The sequence below is a fragment of the Crocodylus porosus genome, unplaced genomic scaffold (assembly GCF_001723895.1).
Source record: "Crocodylus porosus isolate Cpor-Errol unplaced genomic scaffold, CroPor_comp1, whole genome shotgun sequence".
Classification (NCBI taxonomy): Eukaryota; Metazoa; Chordata; order Crocodylia; family Crocodylidae; genus Crocodylus; species Crocodylus porosus.
In genome coordinates this window covers 59,846,549-59,866,691 of record NW_017728909.1, presented here as the reverse complement: position 1 = coordinate 59,866,691, position 20,143 = coordinate 59,846,549, and the positions used below count along the sequence as shown (strand labels likewise).

General features: G+C 41.7%; 1 protein-coding gene across 8 annotated transcripts in view; it reads left to right on the top strand.

Annotated features, from left to right (window-relative positions):
• Positions 1 to 20,143, top strand: part of CETN3 (centrin 3) — a 49,933-nt gene that overhangs the window by 5,154 nt on the left and 24,636 nt on the right. For 7 of the 8 annotated variants that reach the window (XM_019532355.1, XM_019532351.1, XM_019532356.1 and 4 more), the window contains exons 3-4: positions 1,295 to 1,409; positions 5,882 to 6,073. In XM_019532355.1, coding sequence (XP_019387900.1) covers positions 1,295 to 1,409; positions 5,882 to 6,073 — 307 coding nt within the window. Of the gene's footprint in view, positions 1 to 1,294; positions 1,410 to 5,881; positions 6,074 to 18,340; positions 18,782 to 20,143 lie in introns of those variants that run through there. The other variant, XM_019532354.1, reaches the window with a different exon arrangement.

Below are 20,143 nucleotides of genomic sequence, written 5' to 3'. Positions count from 1 at the left end.
TGATTTTAAAGGGTGTGCTTATATAAGATGCAAAATAAATGTATTAGACAGTTAATGGGGGGCTAGTGTCTACTAACCTATGCTTCCTTTGGGGAGACTCATTGATTCTCAGAGTTCATATTTGCTAAATTTGTAGAAAGCTCCTGGAAATCTTCCCTGCTCTCCCTCTCACTTAAGGACTTCATTCCTGGGAACCACCACTGTGATTTGGAGTTTGAGACTCTGCTGGTCAGTCCTCCTTGTTGCAGATTCTAAGTGGCAGCATGTGGAGTTTGGTGCACCTTTTTATTTTAATGAATCACTGTTTTCTTGTTAGTGCATCAAGGATGGACACTGGTTTGGGGAGATAGTTAATATTTTGTGTAATTAGTAGAGCTTCTCAGCTCTACTACATTGTAGAGAGCTAGCTAGGGGAAACTGCTAGTTAGCTTCCTACACTCTGGCTTTGTCATGGCTATGGAACAAAGAAGCATGTAATTCCTTTTCTTTAAATGTCTTACCTTGACAGAGCATGCTGATTTCCCCCTCTTTCTTCCCTCTATTTCAAAGGTCAGCTACATTAGGTCTCCTGAAGTCAGAGAACAGTTGGGCACTTTTGATATTGGGCATCTTTAATAGCCTTCAGCATGTTAATATCCTTTAGGACTGAAGGACATAGTTGTTCTCTCCCTCTTCCCATTCCTGGTTAAAATTAGTTCCGTGGCTGTGTGATTAGGTATGGGAGTCTTGTGTTGTGCCCCTGAAAATATTACAATTGAGGAATAGGTACATAAGGTAACCTCTTTCCTAGAAAACCTGCATTTGTTACAGCCTTTGAATAAGCACATCTTGTTGGAGTTTTTTTTACCTCTAATGTAGACCGCATACTAAAATTCTTAATTTAGTGTTAGAAGGATAATTTACGATTGTTTGCAGTTGCAATAGAGATTGTTTCCCATTAAAAAGTGTTTCTTTATTTGGTATTTCCATGTTAAAGGAGCTATGGTTGTTCTAATATTTTTTTTTAAAATACCTCTCCTTGCTCAGTAGATTTAACACATTTTATGAATTCTCCAAAAGAGTAAAATTTTTTGTGTTTTTTCTGTATGATCCTCCTGTAATTAGTGCTTTAGAGAATGCTTTAGATCCAAAAAGTTTCTTATTTTTTAAAAACATTTATTTGATAAAGTGTTTCCTTCCCCACGTTAAACACATTTTGTCTTGGGTAATTAGATATTGAGTCATGGAAAAAAGAAACTGTGCTGTATATAGTCTGAAATTGGCATATTGTTGTACTTCTGTTTTATTCCAAAAGGTGGCAATGAGAGCCTTGGGTTTTGATGTAAAAAAGGCTGATGTGCTAAAAATACTTAAAGATTATGATCGAGAAGCAACAGGAAAAATCACATTTGAAGATTTTAATGAAGTTGGTATGTATCTGATTTATGTACATATTGAAAATCAGTGGGGGAAAGTTGGTGTACAGGAATAGTGCTAATTTGGAGCCAGCAGCTTGTCAACTTTTATTTCTTAATAGTATCAGACAGCTGGACAAGAGCAGGGCTTTAGATAGGGATGAAGAACAATCTTTTCCCTAGGCTCTTTCAAAGGCTCCTTGATTTTTGTAATGGGCAATTTTAATAAGGATTTGTTTTCCTTCACTAGCACTTAACAAGTTTTGCTCTCCCTCTGTATTTTCAAGTTCTTTTCAATATGCAAATGTTTCCTCTCTTGTTTTATCTTGCTCCCTTCTGTTTTCAGTCAGACTGTTTCTCTTCGTGTCACCCTGAGCTGTAATAGAAGATTAAAAGCAGTTTAAGCTCATTTACACTTCTGATATATAGAGCTTTCCCACAGCACCAGCCTATAGGGTACTAGCAGCGTAAACAGTCTCACTCTTGTTTCATACTGGTGCTGGAGGGAAAGCTCTACTTTGCAGGAATCTAGACATGACTCTTCTGCTTTTGAGCATAGTAGGATTCTTTTTCTTGATGTGATGGAAAAATAGTAATTGGGCATTGAAACATGTCAGAATCCCAAAAAGAAGAGTAGTAATGTAAACAGAGAGTAGTAATATATTAATATGGATTTATATTATAGCAAAGGTAAGAAAAACTGATGTAGCTGTTAAGTACTACCCTTCAAGATATTCAGCTGCTGTTAATTCTTACATTTCTCAAACCTAGACCTTTCTGTTCAGAATACTCTTGAATTTCATGTGGTGAGCCATTTTTTTCTTTGTAAGGAGATCAAAGTTTTTTGTCATAGTTTCTATTAGTTACTAAATTTATAAAATTTCAGTCTTGTTTTAACTAAAAATCATATATCAGAAATCTTATATTCATTTTCTTTTATGCCCTTGTGAAACTTCAAAACAAATCAGTACAATTTTGATACGCATGTCCTTGGATTTAAAGACCAATTTAATCTATATTATACATCAGGGATTAGTTATGATCCATAAATTGGATTGATTAAAAAGCTAAGATGGGGCACAATTGTAAATAATAACTTAAACAACATTACAATGACAAATGTATTGAACGGGGGCAGATCGTACCCCAGGAAGTAAATACATTTCCATGTGGAAACGTAGGTAAGTACAGATACTGCCATTGCAGCAGATTCAGGAGGGTTGGGAAGAGTTCTTTAAAAAGTAAGGTGTTCAGTTAAGTAGACTGTGAATGCAGGTTCCCAGTCACTGGAAAGAAATCTTAAAGGAAAATAAGAGACCTAGGATAATAAATATTAAAATATTTATCTCATATTTTTAAGGGTGGCTTTTTTATTTTTCTTCACTTGGTGAAATTGATTGTTTTTACTGCATCTAAATGTGGTCATAAATTCTTGTAGGGGCGATATCTTTATGACTGACAGAAGATGCTACTTCTGGGAGTGTGGGGCTTCTCTTTCCTTCACATATTCACTTTTCTGTGGGGGTTCTCTTATCCCTCCTGTTCAGTATATCCTCTGTTCAGTTTGTTCCTGTTCCTATCATGTGTACTTTGAAGTGCCAAGAGAGGCCATGAAACAGTTCAAGTAGATTTAACTATCTACAACAGGGCTGCCCAATTTCAGTTGGCAGCAATGCCTACCCTCACCTGCCTGGCAATTTGTGATGGTAGCATGCAGCCTCCAGTCAAGTGGTGTGTGGCCCTGCCCTGCAGGCTGTGCCAGCAATGTGTGACCCCTGCGGCATGTGGGCCACATGTTAACCTCTTGTGGGCCGCTAGTTGGACAGCTGTGACCTACAGCATGGAGAGCCAATATATTTATCTGACATTATCTCAGAACTTTGAGCCCTGTACAGCTCTAGTGAAAATGAATGCAGCTCAAGTTAACCAGGTTCTTTCTCCTGAATTAATAAGTGATGTAAGTTCTAGCTAAAAGAACAGGAGTGAGGGAATATAGGCCACAGGAAAGGTAATATTTAAGCGCCTGAATAAGCGCAGTAAACTATATATGAGTCCATTTGGGCCTCCTGTGAAGTAAATTATACAGAGGGGAAAAATAAATTTTAACCATCTTCGTTACCAACTTTAGTACAAAATGTTGTTTACTCACATGGATACAAGAATGAGCTACATAAAAATATATAAGTATTCTAATAGTTTGTCTTGATTTATGTAGAGAAGTATTATATAAAAGATCAAAGGTATTGCTTTTAATATTTACAAATGTTTTATATTTTTCATCTTTTACGTTAATATGTTTCAGTTAGTATTTTTGTAGTACTCTTTAAATAAATCTCAGTTGTTGTGTCCCTATAACACATTTACATGGTTCAAATGGTTTTATTAAGCAACGGTAGTTATTTTAAAGCTAAATCAAAAACCTGCAATTTTTCAGCATAGTTGCAGTAAGATCTTTGGGAGTTTAGCTCTGAATTTTTCTTGTCAGGTTCACTAAACCAGACAGTGCATTCCATCTGCAAACAATAGCAGTTTCTAAATGGTTCTGTAAGCCCCAGCAGGGGTGAAGTATTTTTAATGGCTTGATGAAAGTTGTAAATAGCAAGTCTTGTAATACAAGACTAGCAGGTACAGAGTGTATGAAGATTTTTACTCTGCTGGCTCCAGAATTGACTGAAGCAATTACTAGCAAAATATTTGTGCATGACAAGTTATTTTGCCTCTTTTTCATTTTATATTACAGAAACTGACAAATGGATATAACCAAAGGAATAATCAAGGCAGACTAAACTGTTCTGAATTAGTGTCTTTCTGTGCATAGTAAAAACCCCTTCATTAACCTGTAGGGTTTGAACTTTTTTGTCTTTAAGTTTTCTATTGTAACCCCTTTGGTTGAGATTTGTAAGGCCCAACTGCTTTTCCCTCTTTAGCAACTAATAGAATCTTACAAACTTTAGGAGTAAACAGCTCTCATCTACACATTTTGTAAACTTAGAGCAGTGGTCACCTACCAGTGGATCTCGATTCACGGGTAGATCTTGGAGCCTCTTGTGGCAGATCTCAGATCTTGGATTGATCCGAGGCTGGGGTGGGGGGCTGAGTGCCAACGTACATACACGTGTGTACCCCAGCCCAGCAAGTCAATCTGTGGGGGAGGGGAAGGGTGGGGACTAAATCGAGGCCCCAGCTATGAGGAACAGTGCTGCAGAGGCAGGAGCAGGGGTGAGTTCAGTGGGGCTATGGCCAAGTGGGACTTTACCTGCTGGGGAGGCACGCCCCCAAATAATTTTTTCTCCCTCTGTCTCGATCTGCCCCCTTCCTCCCCACCCCTTCTCCCCATCCCTCCCTACTGGGTGGGGAGGGGATGGTGGTGGCAGCACACAGTAGATCTTGGGTTGCTTTTAAATGACAAAGATGATCTACTTAAAAAGCTTGGAGACCATTAACTTAGAGTTTCTTCCTCAACACAAGTTTCCAACAGATAAGGATTGTGTACAGACTGATATGGTGGGGGAGCACTACTCTTCAAAAGCACAGTGAGGCTAAACTGCCAGGTAGAAAGATAAAGCAGCACAAATAAGGAGGCATACAGATATTAAACAGAACTAGAAGAAATGGAGGAGAGCAAAATGCACTATTAAGTACGTGCTGTGACTGTCTACCCCAAACAGATTTCTGTTTACGCTGTCCTTAGTTCTCAGCTACACTTCCTTACCCCGTGAATATTTTGTATTAGTAAGAAGACCATTTCTAATTGTTTTCGTCTAAGTTCAGTATTTATACAATAGCTATCTATCATCGTGCTCTGTAAGCTAGTGCCTTATGGCAGCTATTTTTATTGGATTGTTGATAGATCTGCATCAGGGACTTACTCTCTTTTATGCAATATGTCCAGAAAATATGAAACAACAGGAAGTGACTATTATTAAGCCACTTTTCAAACAACAAAAAAAGGCAGAATAGTTGTTAACCATCCTTTCTAAGGACTACCAAATCTACAGTGCACAATATTGAAGCAATTTGGATTTTCTGTCTTCATTTTTTTTTAGAAGCAAAGCTTAAAGTCAGAAAAACCAAAGTTACATTTTCTGTTGCATTAGAGTAAATGTTGCACTTCACAACTGGTGCCTTTCATTAAGATACAGCAAGCATATAATATCCAAATCTGATTTCTTGACTGCACAGGAGAGAGAATTTTAAACTATTCTGTCTTCACTGGGTCCCAACCCTAATGTGCACTATTGCCACTAAAACTGAAAGGAAGAGATGAAAAAAGTCAACAACAGTACAGTAGTGCAATAATAATTAATTGCTAGAAATATTTAAGCTTGAGATGCACATTAAAATGCCTAGTTTAAGGGCTAAGAGAAATTTGAACCAGCGAGCTAATTTTAGAAGCCAAAGGCTTAATTTGCTTCTAGAAAAGCATTGTGATAACGGGCAAGTGGCATTTTGAAAAATAAATAATAACCATATTTCCCACTTTTTAGTGACAGACTGGATATTGGACAGAGATCCACAAGAAGAGATACTCAAAGCATTCAAATTATTTGATGATGATGATTCAGGTAAAATAAGCCTGCGAAACCTACGACGTGTTGCTAGAGAACTTGGTGAAAACATGACAGATGAGGAGCTACGGGCTATGATTGAAGAATTCGATAAAGATGGAGATGGAGAAAGTAAGTGAATGGAACAAGCTGTGATATGCCTTGTCCTCCTTATAATTCCTGATTCTGACTTAAAATGTGGTTTTACTCTGAGAAGTGACTGGGAAACTCTTTTTGCTTATTTTTTAATGACTTCTAGCTCAGACTTGCTCACTTTTCCACAAAGTTTCATAGTTGTTTGGGATCAGAAGGGACCTAAATAGATCATCTAGTCTGACCCCCTGCCACTGGCTGGAGCACATGCTGGGATCACACGACCCCAGACAGGTGTTCATCCAACCTCTTTTTGAATTTACCCGAGATAGGCGTGAGGACCACTTCCCTAGGAAGTTGGTTCCAGACCCTAGCCACCCTAACAGTGAAATAGTGCCTCCTAATCTCTAACCTGAACCTGTTCTCCAGCAGCTTCTGGCTGTTGTTCCTTGTCATCCCAGGTGCTGCTGGGGGGAATAGGACTCTTCCTATTTGCTGCTGATATCCCCTAATGAGTTTGTAGGCAGCCACCAAATCCCCCCTAAGCCTCCGTTCACTGAGGCTGAACAGGTTCAGGTCCCTCAGTCTCTCCTCATAGGGCCTGCTCTTTTGCCCTCTAACCAAGTGGGTGGCCCTCCTCTGAACCCTTTCAAGGCAGGCTACATCCTTCTTAAAGTGCGGTGCCCAGTATTGGACACAGTACTCCAATTGAGGCCGGACCAACGTCACGTAGAGGGGGAGTATCACCTCTCTGGACCAGCTTGAGATGCATCTTTGGATGCACGACAAGGTGTGGTTGGCTTTGCTGGCTGCGGTCTGGCATTGGCAGCTCACGTTCATCTTGGAGTCAATAATGACTCCAAGATCCCTTTCCGCCTCTGTGTTCTCAAGGGGGGAGCTCCCTAGCTTGTTTGTATGCTGTGGATTCCTTCTTCTCAGGTGCAGCACCCTGCATTTATCTACATTGAAGACCATCCTGTTACTATCTGCCCACTTCTGTAGTCTGTCTAAATCTAATAACAGCCTCTCCCTCCCTTCGAGCAAGCCTTCGTCTCCCCACATCCTGGTGTCATTGGCAAACTTGGAGAACGTGTTTTTCAACCCCTCGTCCAAGTCACTGATGAAGATGTTGAAGAGTGTAGGCCCCAGGACCAAGCCCTGGGGGACCCCACTATTCACATCCCGTCAGGTCGAGGACAGCCCGTCCACCAACACTCTCTGGGTGTGCCCCATCAGCCAATTTCTGACCCATCCAACTGTGTAGGCATCAATGTCAGTCGCTCAATTTATTAATGAGAATGGGGTGAGAGACAGTGTCAAAGGCCTTCTTAAAGTCCAGAAAGACTACGTCCACAGCAACACCATCATCCTGGGATTTAACTACCTGGTCATAAAAGGCCATCAGGTTGTTCTGGCAGGACCTGCCTTTGATGAACTCATGTTGATTTCCCCTGGGCATGATCTTCCCTGCTGGCCCCTCACAGATGTGATCTTTGATAATTTTTTCAAAGATTTTCCCCAAGACCAATGTGAGGCTTATGGGCCTATAGTTTCCTGGGTCTTCCTTTCTCCCTTTCTTATAAATGGGAACCACATTACCTAGTTTCCAGTCTCCGGGCACCTGGCCCATGGACCACGATCACTCATACAGCTGGGCCAAGGTCACAGCAATGACCCCTGTCAGCTCTCTCAGCACCTGTGGGTGGAGGGCATCAGGGCCTGCAGATTTAAAAACATCCAGCATTTCCAGAAGAGTTAATGAATATGGCAGACTTGATTAACACCAAATGCAAAACCATGAGCTATGTGCCTGAAGAGGCCACCATAAAACTATCTGGTTGTAGCTATTAGTAATATTCACTCTTTACCCCACCCTCAGCATTTCCTATTGCCTAGCTCATGGGTGCTCAAACCCTTGCCTGTGGGGCAGATTCATAGAGTCAAAAGGGACCTCAGTGGGCCATCTAGTCCAACCCCTTGCCCCTGGCAGGCAAGAGAAGAGTCACCAACCCTGGGGTCATGTGATCCCAGCCAGGTGCCTGTACAGTCTCCTTTTGAAGACCCCCCAGGATGGGGTGAGCACCACCTCCCTTGGGAGCCCATTCCAGATTCTGGCAACCCTGACCGTGAAGAACTTTCTCCTAAGGTCCAGCCTAAACCTTCTCTTTAGTAGCTTATGGCCATTGTTCCTTGTTGTTCCAGGTGGTGGACAGATTGTTGCCTATTTCTTGTTGCTGTCCACTTATGAATTTGTACACCACCACAAGGTCCCCTCTCAGCCTGCTCTTGGAGTGGCTGAAGAGGTTAAGGTCCCTTAGCCTTTCCTCATAGGGCCTTCCCTACAGGCCTCTAATCAGGCGAGTGCCCTTCTTTGGACCCTCTCCAGGTTGTTTGCATCTTGCTTAAACTGCAGCATCCAGAACTGGACACAGTACTCCAGCTGCGGTCTGACCAGTGCTGCATAGAGGGGGAGAATCACTTCCCTGGATCTGTTTGTGAAGCACCTACAGATGCATGACAAGGTACAATTGGCTTTGTCAACTGCTTCATCACATTCGGTCCACAGTACCATGGTATCTGGTCCGTGGAGCACCCCCAGGAGTCTAAAAGATTGATGGTGGGGGAGCACTGCTCCCCTGCTGCCAAGTCTCCAGACCCATGGTGATCCTTGGGCCCTGAGCACTGGTTCTGGGACCCAGTCCCCACAGGAGGGAATGGTGCTGGGCACCTGGGATCCAGTCACAGTGTATGAGGGGTGGAGAAGGTGGAGGTGGTGCTGGGCCCCTGGGGCCAGTCCCAGCATTCAGGTTAGGGATGGGTTTGTGCCAGGCCCCAGGGCCAAATCCAACCCTCAGGTGGGCCCCATACTATTTATTTGAACCACAGTGCTGGAAGGTTGAGCACTACAATATCTAATGGTCACAAACTCCTCCATGACCGTTTCAGGCTGGACATAAGGAAGAACTTCTTTACTGTCTGAGCTGCCACGGTCTGGAATAGACTGCTGCCAGAGGTGGTTAAAGCATCTACTTTGAATGCCTTCAAGAGACATTTGGATGTTTATCTTTCTGGGATCCTATGACCCCTGTTGACTTCCTGCCCCTGGGGCAGGGGGCTGGACTCAAAGATCTTCTGAGGTCCCTTCCAGCCCTAATGTCTATGAAATCTATGAAACTACTGGTTTAGCTTAAACAGCTCCCCACTTAATGTGCGCACTCTTATAAATTAAATTCTTAAAATAGAAACAGTCATCACCTGATGTCACATTTATGCCACCATAACCATTTTTATGCACAAACGGCAGGTAAATGGACCTCCCTGCCCTGTGTCGTGACATAACAGATTTTAACAAAAGGTAGTAATAAATTTGCCTGCTGTATTGCAATGGACATCTTTTTGTTCTGTGGTTGGAGATGGTGGGTAGCCCAGAGGTGCCAACACTTTCCAGTAACCCTAGTCAGGTGTTCTTGGGGCTTGACGGGCTGAATCCTGCATATCTTGTGTAAAATCAGACCCCTCAGGCCCCTGGAGCCACCTACCTGACTTTTCCTGCCTCCAGAGACATGCTGCAGGGAATCTTGGGGCAAGTCTCTATAAATGGAAAAAGTCAGGGTTACCCACTTACAGAGGCACCCCCAGGATCTCCAGACACACTTCTCCATAAGCAGGGAAATCCAGTGTGGGGCCTGGCGTGGAGGCATGGCACCTGAGGAATCTCTCCGGTGCTCCATGCCTCCACACTGGGACCTGCACTAGGGCTCACACCAACCTGTGCTTTATGCAGAGGCATGGGGTGGTGCAGGAGCTGGGGAATCTCAGGGGCTTCCATGCCAGGACCGGCACTGACCCTGCCTTTGCCTGAAGCACGGAGTGGTGCAGGACCTGATGCAGGTCGCAGCATGAAGGCACAGGGAAAAGAATTCCCTTGCTTCTTCACAGCCCTGTGTCTCCTTTCTAAAATCCATGCTGACCTGTGCTTCACATGGAGACACAGGTCAGCTTGGGTCCCAGAATGGAGCCCCAGGGTGCCAGGATGCATGGGTCAGCTTAGGTTCTGTTGTGGAGGCATGTGGTGCTGGGGATTCACTGACTCCCCTATCTCTGTGCCAGGACCTGCACTGACCCATACCTTTGCAGGTCCTGGAAAGGAGGTATGGGGCAGTGAGGGATGCAGGGAATCCAGGCAAGGGAAACACATATTCCATTATCCCACACATTAGCCCCCTGCAGGACAATGGGCAGCATGTCTTTTGCCCAATAAAGATCAGCTGGGGTGGGATGTGTCTTGCCCCAGCTGATCTGCTTCAGTCTGGCACCTGTTTCTACCTTTAGCCAACTGACTCTCCCCGTGCATTGCATGGTGTCGTTTCTACCTTTAGCCAACTGACTCTCCCCATGCATTGCATGGTGTCTGGTTTGGTCTTGTAAATTCCTTTAGGTGACAGGGTGCTTAAGCTTCCCTTGTGCTTGTAGCTTTGTGGGGAACAAGGATTGGTGGTAGTATGCTTGCTGTCCTACTTAACTACTTCCTTTTGGGAATATCTTCACCTTTAAAAGGGTGAATACCCTTAAAGGAGCTTAGTGATTTTGGTACTTAAGTTGTTAAACTCACGCCACTGAGGTTAAAATCCTCACTTTGTCTACAGGTAGGTACAGAAGAGGCTGTTCCAGAAGTTCTTCTAACTTCTCTTTACAGATGTATAGTTTTACAAATTTACCTTAGTGCTCTCTTGAAGGAAGGATTTCCTAGGCTTTATAGTCTGCAAGCATATTTTATTCTTGGTGTTTCTGAAGTTTCTAACAAGGGTTCTAGATATGATGGTAACTTTTCTGAAATGGATATGTTTGCAGCAAGTGAATGGAGGCCACTAACAAATTTCATAAAGTTACTGAGTTATAACTATTTGAGTCACTGTTGACATTTCTGCATTCAAACTGATGACCTAGCAGCAAACAGCTCCACTTCCTGTTGTACACTGAACCATTCATTCACCTTGTTCGATTTTCAAACACAGGATTTTGCATATGGGAGACTGACAGCATACTATTATTCATATGACGTTGTTTATCCTAGAGATTTTGTGTTTCTTTTCTGAAGGAAGCTGATGCTGTTTCTTGCTCTTTAAGAGTAATTCTAAAAAAATCTATGATTCACTGCTCCATTTAGCTCCAAACAACTGGGTCATATAATATAATTCTGTCTTCTTTATTGCTTCCTTCTTCCCTTGCTGGGAAAAGATCTAAAACTGCCTATTGGTAACATTTTTAACAGATAATATAAATATAGAAATAGCACTACTTGCATTCTAACACCCTCCTCCTTATGTGAAAGATACTGTTTTGTGTTAGACTAAGGTCCACTGATAACCAAGGCTACTTTTGTCTTTCTCCACTTCAGTGAATTGAAGGGACCCCAATTTATTGACTCCATCCTTAGAGGAGAGAAACAGCAGTGAGAGTAGTATCTCTAGGGCATCATCTTCTAGTGGAAGCTACAGCTTTATCAGGAGCTGTTGTATTTTGAATAGGAAGTGATCTGAAACCCTTGGATTTTAACTAAACTAACGACTCTGCTGCAGGAGGGTGTTTTGTGGAAATAAGAGTTCTCGCCCTCCGTGCTGCCCATACAACATATTTATATTTTGTCTCTGGGAAAGAAGTGTACTTTGCCAGTAAGCTACAAGGTGGAATCTGATCAGCCTGAAAAGAAAGCTCAGTTTTAGCACTGATGGTACAAGTTTTTGGTTTTTATTTAATTAAAAAGTGATCACAATTGCCTAAGACAGGGGTCAGCATCATAAAGCCCACAGGCCAGATCCACCTTGCAGAGCCACTGGATCTGGCCTATGGAACTGGAGGCCTTCGCATGTGCCCATGTTGGGGTCAGGCAGCTTCTAGCTGAGCCGGTGGTGCTGCAGCTTCTCCCTGTCCTCCTGGCTCTGTTCAGCGGGAGCTGGTGGCTTTGGCAGTACTGGATCTAGGCAGCTGGGAGCTGCGCCCATGCTGTCACAATTTCCTCTACCTCCTGTTTCCTGGCTGTAACGTATCTACAGCTACCAACCTGTGGGGAGCTGCACAAGGGCTGGGCATCTGTATACTGTTTCCATGTTGCTGCCACTTCTCTCCCATGTCAATATCTGTGCATTTTTATTTTTCAAGCAGTTCTGTATGACTGCTTTGAAACTGTTTGTATGACTGCGTGGTGCAATAGCAAAAAACCTTTATCTAGTTACTCTATATATGTGGCCTTCATTACTGTAGCATTAGAGTACTTGCTATATATTTAAATAGAAATAATGTTTTTTTTCTTCCCAGCTTGTAATAATTTATAGAGATTGGTGTGCGAGTGGGTGTATTGTACATCCTTGTGTCTGGGAGAAATAGAGAAAAGGCTAAGTTAAAATCAGCCAACTAAACCCTTTTTCTGTTTCAAGCTGATTTTACTTTTTGCCCCTCTGGCCTGTTTCCAAAGAAGGACTTTAACCAAGGCACATAAGCAGGCTGCTGTTCACTAAAATGGATGGAAGACAACTAAATTTCTGTAACAGATGGCGATCAGCGTACAGAAATACTGATTCTCTTCCCATGTATTTATGTGGAACATCTGATCATGATTCCTAACCAGGGTATCTTGAGATCCTTTCAGGGGTGCTGTGAAGGTGCCACATGATGTTGTTATTGCTTTGTGTGTAAACATGATTTATATGGTAAACCCAGAAGTTGCAAATAGGAATGCATAGTGTTACAAACGTTTTGACTTATTGTAGTCTTTCTCAGTTCTTTGCAATAGAAGAATCGCTTTATTATTTTTCCTCTTGTTTTCCAAAAACAAGTGAAAACTAAGAGCTGACATTTGCTGATGGTGCTTCATGTCTATCAAGTGGTCCGTGTATAAAAAAGTTGAGAACCACTGACTTAGCATAATGGGGACCCAAACTTGGTGTAACTTCTATGCTATGACCTACGACAGATAGATATGATTGCTATTTATGAAAAACAATAATTTTAAGTTTCCGATTCTTAGTATTTTTGCTGGAGACTTGAAGTACATGTTTTAGAAATAGTATATTTTAGAAATCACTAAGATTTGCACCTACCTTGGAATCTTGTCAGCTATATAGAACTCCACCTAACTTATTTTTAGCATCAAAACTTATTGTTTTTTGAGTGCAAACTCAAAGGTTCTTGCTCCTGAATTACGTTCAGTGTCACTAATTAAAACGTTACTACAGAGCGTAGAATTTCAATAGTTCCTAAATATAACTATATAAAGAAATAAGATACACGCTTAGATTCATAGTTTCATAGTTTGTTGGGTCAGAAGGGACCTGATCAGATCATCAAGTCCGACCCCCTGCCTTGGCAGGAAAAAGTACTGGGGTCAAACAACCCCAACAAGGTGTTTATCTAGCCTCCTCTTAAAGACCCCCCAGGGTAGGTACCAGCACCACTTCGCTTGGAAGTTGGTTCCAGATCCTAGCCGCCCTGACAGTGAAGTATTGCCTTCTGATGTCTAATCTGAATTTACCCTCTGCCAGCTTGTAACTATTATTTCTAGTCACTCCTGGTAGTGCTCGGGGGAACAGGGATTCCCCCAGTGCCTGCTGGTCCCCTCTGACTAGTTTGTAACAGGCCACTAGATCCCACCTCAGCCTTCTCTTGTGGAGGCTGAACAGGTTCAGGTCCCTTAGCTTGTGTTTGTAGGGCCTGCCCTGCTGCCCCCTGATCATGCGAGTGGCCCTCCTCTGGACCCTCTCTATGTTGTCCACAACCCTCTTGAAGTGCGGTGCCCAGAACTGGATGCAGTATTCCAGCTGCGGCCTAACCAGTGTTGCATAGAGGGGGAGTATCACCTCCTTGGGCCTGCTCAAGATGTATCTGTGGATGTTGACAAGGTATGTTTGGCCTTCCTGACTACATTCCCACACTGCCGGCCCATGTTCATCTTGGCATCAATGATGATTCCAAGATCCTTTTCTGCCTCTGCACTGACGAGAAGGGAGTTCCCCAGCTTGTAGGTATGGTGCTGGTTGTTCCTCCCCAGGTGCATCGCCTTGCACTTGTCGGTGTTGAATCCCATCCTATTCTCATCCGCCCACCCCTGTAACCTGTCTTGGTCTGATTGCAGCCTATTCCTCCCTTCTAGCATGCCCACATCCCTCCACATCTTGGTGTCATCAGCAGATTTGAACAGGGTGCTTTTTACCCCCTCGTCCAAGTCACTGATGAAGATGTTGAACAATGCGGGCCCGAGGACTGAGCCCTGCAGAACCGCAGAACCCCACTGCCCACATCCCTCCAGGTCGAATAAGAGCTGTCCACCAACCTGTCTGGGTGCGGCCCTCCAGCCAGTTAGCAATTCATTTGACTGTAGGTGTCGACACTACAGTCCCTCAGTTTTTTAATGAGAATGGGGTGAAAGACAGTGTCGAAGGCCTTCCAAAAGTCCAGAAAGACTGTGTCCCCTGCATCTAAGGATTTTGTGATCCCTTCACCCTTTCCCAGCAAAACATACTTGGAAATGTGGGGAAAAAACATTAACTGATGCACTTTTTTTCATGCAGTCAGCTGAAAGTTGACTTATTCCTTCCTTCACATTTATTGTAGAACTCCAGAATTTCCTGAATTCATTTAATAAATTCAGCATAGCAAGGTAACTTGTGTGATATGGTGCATATTGGTGCTTGTTTATCATATGGCTAAAGAATATCTGTGTTTGGGTGTGCCCATCTTCATGCAATAAAACTTGAAGTCATTCTGTACCTGAATGAATAAAGTGCTGCATGGTTATGTTTGGCACCATACTTAAAAAAGACATTCACTAAGAATTGAACTTTCACTGCATACTGTATAAGCTATTGCAGTAGAAGCCAATTTGGCCAACATGCATCTTCTTTCTTGATTCTCATCATGTTTTTCAGTCTTTGCTATCTTTTTCTTTCTTTTTTTAAAGAAACTAACAAACTTATTTTGAACTAATTTATGCGCTTACATAGTTTTCACATTTTCTTCAGTAATGTGATCCATATGTCTGTTATTTTTAATGTTAAATAGGGAGCACAGGCCATAATATTTATTCCTAGTTTGTAATTGGCAAGATTGTCTTTTAGTTCTTGAACACCTTATCAGTATGTAAATTTTCTCTTAACATTAATCTCAGGTATAATTTTGAAAATCTCTTGTAGGTCATTGCTTACTATTTTAAGAAATAAAATTACATTTAAAATGGAATTAAGGTAGAGACGATATATCATTAACATAAATGATAGAAATATAACTATCCAAATACCAGGCATTACAGAACACAGTTAAAAAATATCAGAATTATACCTATATTTTAAAAGGAGCTAAGCTTGTTAAGTTAGGGAAATGCACTTTTAAGTCACCCAATCAGTTTTAATTTTGACCTGTAGTAAAACATAACATAGCTATGGGATTGATTTATATTTCAATGTTTACAGTCCCAAATTAGATTAAACTGATCTAAAGTTAGTGATCTGAAGCTGATGTTTATATTTGTTTGCCTTAACATGGCAGAGCAATGTAGATTTAAGAATAGGTAGACATAGAAATAAATGTTTGTGTGGCTTAACTGTGTATTTCCATTACTTTAATACCATATTTGCTTTTAAACTTGACAACTTAACTTTTATTTGCAGTTGTTGGTTTTAGGATTATTATGATTTCAGATATCCATATGTCTCGTATTTAAGCTAATGATATGCATTGCAAAATTTTAACCTCTATTTTAATGTCTTTTATTTTGTGTTGACATTGCTTTCAGTTCTAAACATTTCAGAATACAAGTTGCTTAAAGTTGTGAATATTAAGGACCCACTCCACACGTTATATCTATTGCACCATTACCTTATTGCACAGTGAATTTAGACTGGTTACACATGCAAATTAACTATCACTCCTTAAAAAGGTCTAACCAGCTATAAAGTTATTGCTTGAAAATGTGTAATAACTTTACAGCTTGCTTCTATCCAGTTTTAATTTGCATACATAGGCAGTCTGCAGCTGGGATGCAGTAGCTGCTGAGATCACCCAGGCACTGGGGGAGCACAACACTTCCCCGTGCCTGGGAGATCACAGCCAATGCCGTCTTCCAGGTACAGAGGTGAGGGAGCACTCCAGGAAGCAGCTGGGAGATCATGGCTGCTCTGATCTCCCAGTCCTAGGGTGCTTCCCCACAGCTGGGAGACCACACCAGCACCCCATGGCTGCAGGGGCTGAGAGTCCTGCAGCTCGCGGGGCTCTTAATCCTGGCTGCCTATGGGGCACAGCAGGGGTATTTGGCAGAGCTCTGAGTCCCTGCTGCGCCCCATAGGTAGCCAGGACTTAGAATCCCCACATCTGATGGGCTCTGTCCTGGCTGCACATGGTCCCTGTGGCTGGGAGCCCCCCGCAGCAAATTAGATTTAATGTGTGATTGGATCTAATGCACGATTCCACAGGGTGCTGACAAGTGACATTTGTCATGTCTTTGGCCCCTTGAAAGTGTTCTACAGCCATGTCCTGACAGAAGTGCATGGCTGTAGAGCATCTGCAGAGCACTTTAGAAGTGCCCGGTCACGTGACAAGTTAACCGGTATTACATGAGGGTTCAGATGAAGGCACTCCAAAGCAGAGTGCCTTCATTAACTTCTGTTTGATTGGGGCTGGGCTGCAGCAGCCCAGCTTCATCCCTGGTGGTGTCTCCATGATGGGAGGGGGACAAGTGGGAGACTGGAGCTGTGGGCTGAAGTTTGTTCAGCCTGTGCTGGAGGGGGCACAGGTGGAAGCAAACCCCAGCCTGCAGCTCTGTCTCCTCCTTTCTCCCCCTCCCATCATGCAGGCAGCACTGGAGCTGAGGGGGGGAAACGCAGGGGGGATGGTGGGGAGGGCTAAGGAAGAGAGGCTGCAGACACCAGCTCCTCCTGGATTGGCTCCGAAGTGGAGCTTGAGCCCCTACCCCCAAATCAGCAATGAATGTTTTCTTTAAAATGCCATGAGTTACAGTGGGGAGCTGCATGTCTGTTGCCACCCATATTTGCATGTTCTGCCATGTACATGTAGACCAGATCCCTTAGATCCTTTCACCTACATGTATAGAGGGAGCTTAAATAACAAACTCAAAGAGATTGCTTCCACATGATATTAAAAATGGTTAGAAGATAGATAAGATAACATTAACCTTTAGTCTTTTTCTTTCACTTTGTTAGATTTGTACACTAGAGCTGTACAAACTACTTAGAGTGCACTGGCCACTTAACTTGGGTTCATATATGTTCATATGTGTTTTGGAAGAGGAAAGCCTAGTCCCTGGCTCCTAATATCTTTGTGTATCAGTGACTTCTTTCACTCTTCCTTCAGTTCGTCTGGTAGCATTGCCTAGGTATGAAATGAATGTGAGGAAGCAATGCCTGGAAGGCATTTCAAGCACTTATACTCAAGCTAGTTTATAGTCCTAGAACTTCTAAAGGATGTTAACATTAGGTCGATTACTGTGCTATTGAGACCTTTTCGACTCTTTACAACACCTAAGATAGTTGTATACATGTTAGCTTTTTGTATTTTACATAATCATAAGAACTGAATTTAGCAATCATTAATAAAGTAGTGCAAGTACAATACAGTTTTTAAGTAGATTTTGGACATACTTTCAGGACATTTTAACCATAAAGTTCAAAGGCTGTTTCATTATTAAGATTGTCTTGAGACAAATTAACTGATATACTTTTAAATTATCTGAAAATTCAATCTGAACTTGTCACATGCTGTACATTTGGGGAGAGAATATTTTTTTATACTGTAAAGTAAGGGTTGAATCACTGCTTTTAATAGAAATCAAAATTTGATCAGAACTTCGGAATTGCATCACTATCTCCACAGTGAAAGCAGTCTAGAAAAATATTTTATTCTAACAATAGAAGGCATTCAGTGCATTTAATTTCTTTAAATAACTTTCCAATTTTTTCTTCATAATGAGCAGAACTCTGTACACCGTTCCAAATTGTGCTTATGCAATATTTCTTTTAATCTTAGTAGCTTGATTCTGGCTTTCATGACTTCCATACTTTTTCTGTAATTCCTTTAATTCTGACCTTATGGTTTATGAAGACATTAGTGAAGAGTTTTAACTTGTTAAAAATTGAAAACAAAGAAGGCAGAGCTTTTATTTATTAACCTCCATTAGCACTGGAACTGTTCTAAAATAGTAAATGGGAAGATATAATATGCAGTATGTACATAGAATATTGTTCTTCCTATTGTAGATGTCTAGTATGTTTGTCTAACTACATTCTGTCTCTTTTACCACAGTCAATCAGGAAGAGTTCATTGCAATTATGACTGGAGATGTTTAAAATCACAAGAAAAGACGTGAATTCAGCACAAAAAAGGGAGGATTATTGGCAGTTAACATTGCAGTTGCCCCAGTATGTTTTTATTTATTCCACTGGATGCATTCACAAACGGTTTTTCCTCACAGGACCAAAAGAAACACACATCTTATGTACTGATACTTCAGTATTTTGTAACCGAATCCTATCTTTAGAATAAATGATACACGCTCATTTTAGAATACAGTGTTAAGTTTCTTAAATGTTTAAGTACCCATTTGTAAAATAGCTTTGTATAAAATTTCTAAATTAAATCATATACATTTTTTTGAAGTTGAATTTATGTTAGCATTAGCTGTGGCCTTAGTTTTGATATATAAAGGTTTGACAAACTTCATTTTAATAAAAATGTTCATTTATTATTGCATTTGAAAGTTTTATTATTTCTGCACTTAATCTGAACCTGAATTGGACTACAAGCTGAAGTTTGCTTTATTTTTTAAAGTAACAGAGGGCTGTTTTGTTTAGTATTTATACGGATGCCTCCTTTTGTGGTGTCATGAATTATTAAATGTTGCAAGTATTCTAGACCATAGAAGAATTTTACTAGTTCTTAGTACTGCTTTATCCATGTATCCTGGGTTTTTTTGTTTCTTTGTTTGTTTATAAATAGTCCAGATGTCTGACTAGGTTTTCTTTCCATTCAGTGGGTGAGGATGCAATATCCTATTATTTTCTTTAAAGAAATAACAAGTTTTGTAATATGCACAGAACATTTTTTTAATGCCTGCTGAAGTAACTGTATTTTTAAGTCCATATAATCTTTGAAATTCCTATTTTTAATGGTTCCATTTTTGTTCTTTAACATTCTGTGTAGATTGAAGCACTTTCCAGTACGTTGCAGTTTTGGGAGTGCTTTTCAAATGAGAGGGTTTTTCAGCAAATAGTAACCTGTATTTGTTTGGTGAAACACCCTCAGTAACTATTTCCTATCTAACCTTCTCTCCATAAGAGTTCAGTGTTTTTAGTGATAATATTTTGCCAGTTAGAATACCAAACTTTTTATTCATACAGTCTAAAAGCTATTGGTGTCTCTTACTTTTTGTTCTTTTATTAGCTAACTGCATCTCTTAACTCAGGGGCAGGTAATTATTTCGAGCAGAGGGCTGCTTACTGAGTTTTGGCAAGCTGTCAAGGGCCACATGGGTAGCCCTGCCCCTTGACAGATACCCCACCCCCTGGTCACCATCTTGCAACCAGAATTCCCACCCCCTAACCCCTGACCTTTGCCACCAGAAGTCCCTCCCTTTGCCCCCAGAAGTACTCCTTTCAGCAAGGGGTTTTGTCATCTCAGAACCAGAACAATTCCAAATTATATTTTAAAGTGATCATCTACAACATTCATTAATTTGATTTCAAAAAATATTTTTGTCCTGATTTACATGTGTTTATGTAGTGTATGCAGAACTGACTGTACAATAGCTTAAAATGAAATTTTATTCTTGTATATTGTGGGAGGTGGGTATAGGTTTGTGGGGGATGTGGGGTGTGGGTGTGTGGGGGGGAGGGTGGCTGGGGTTTGTGTATGGCAGTGTGAGGGGAGGCGTAGGTGCATGTGTATGGAGAGGTGTGCATGTGGGACTCATCCTGTGAACACACACACTGCCCCTGTGCCTGCAGGCAGAGGCAGACACACATGCACAGACACACTGCCCCATGCCTGCAGACATGCACATACTCTGCCCCTGTGCCTGCTTGCATGTACACACACACACACACACAC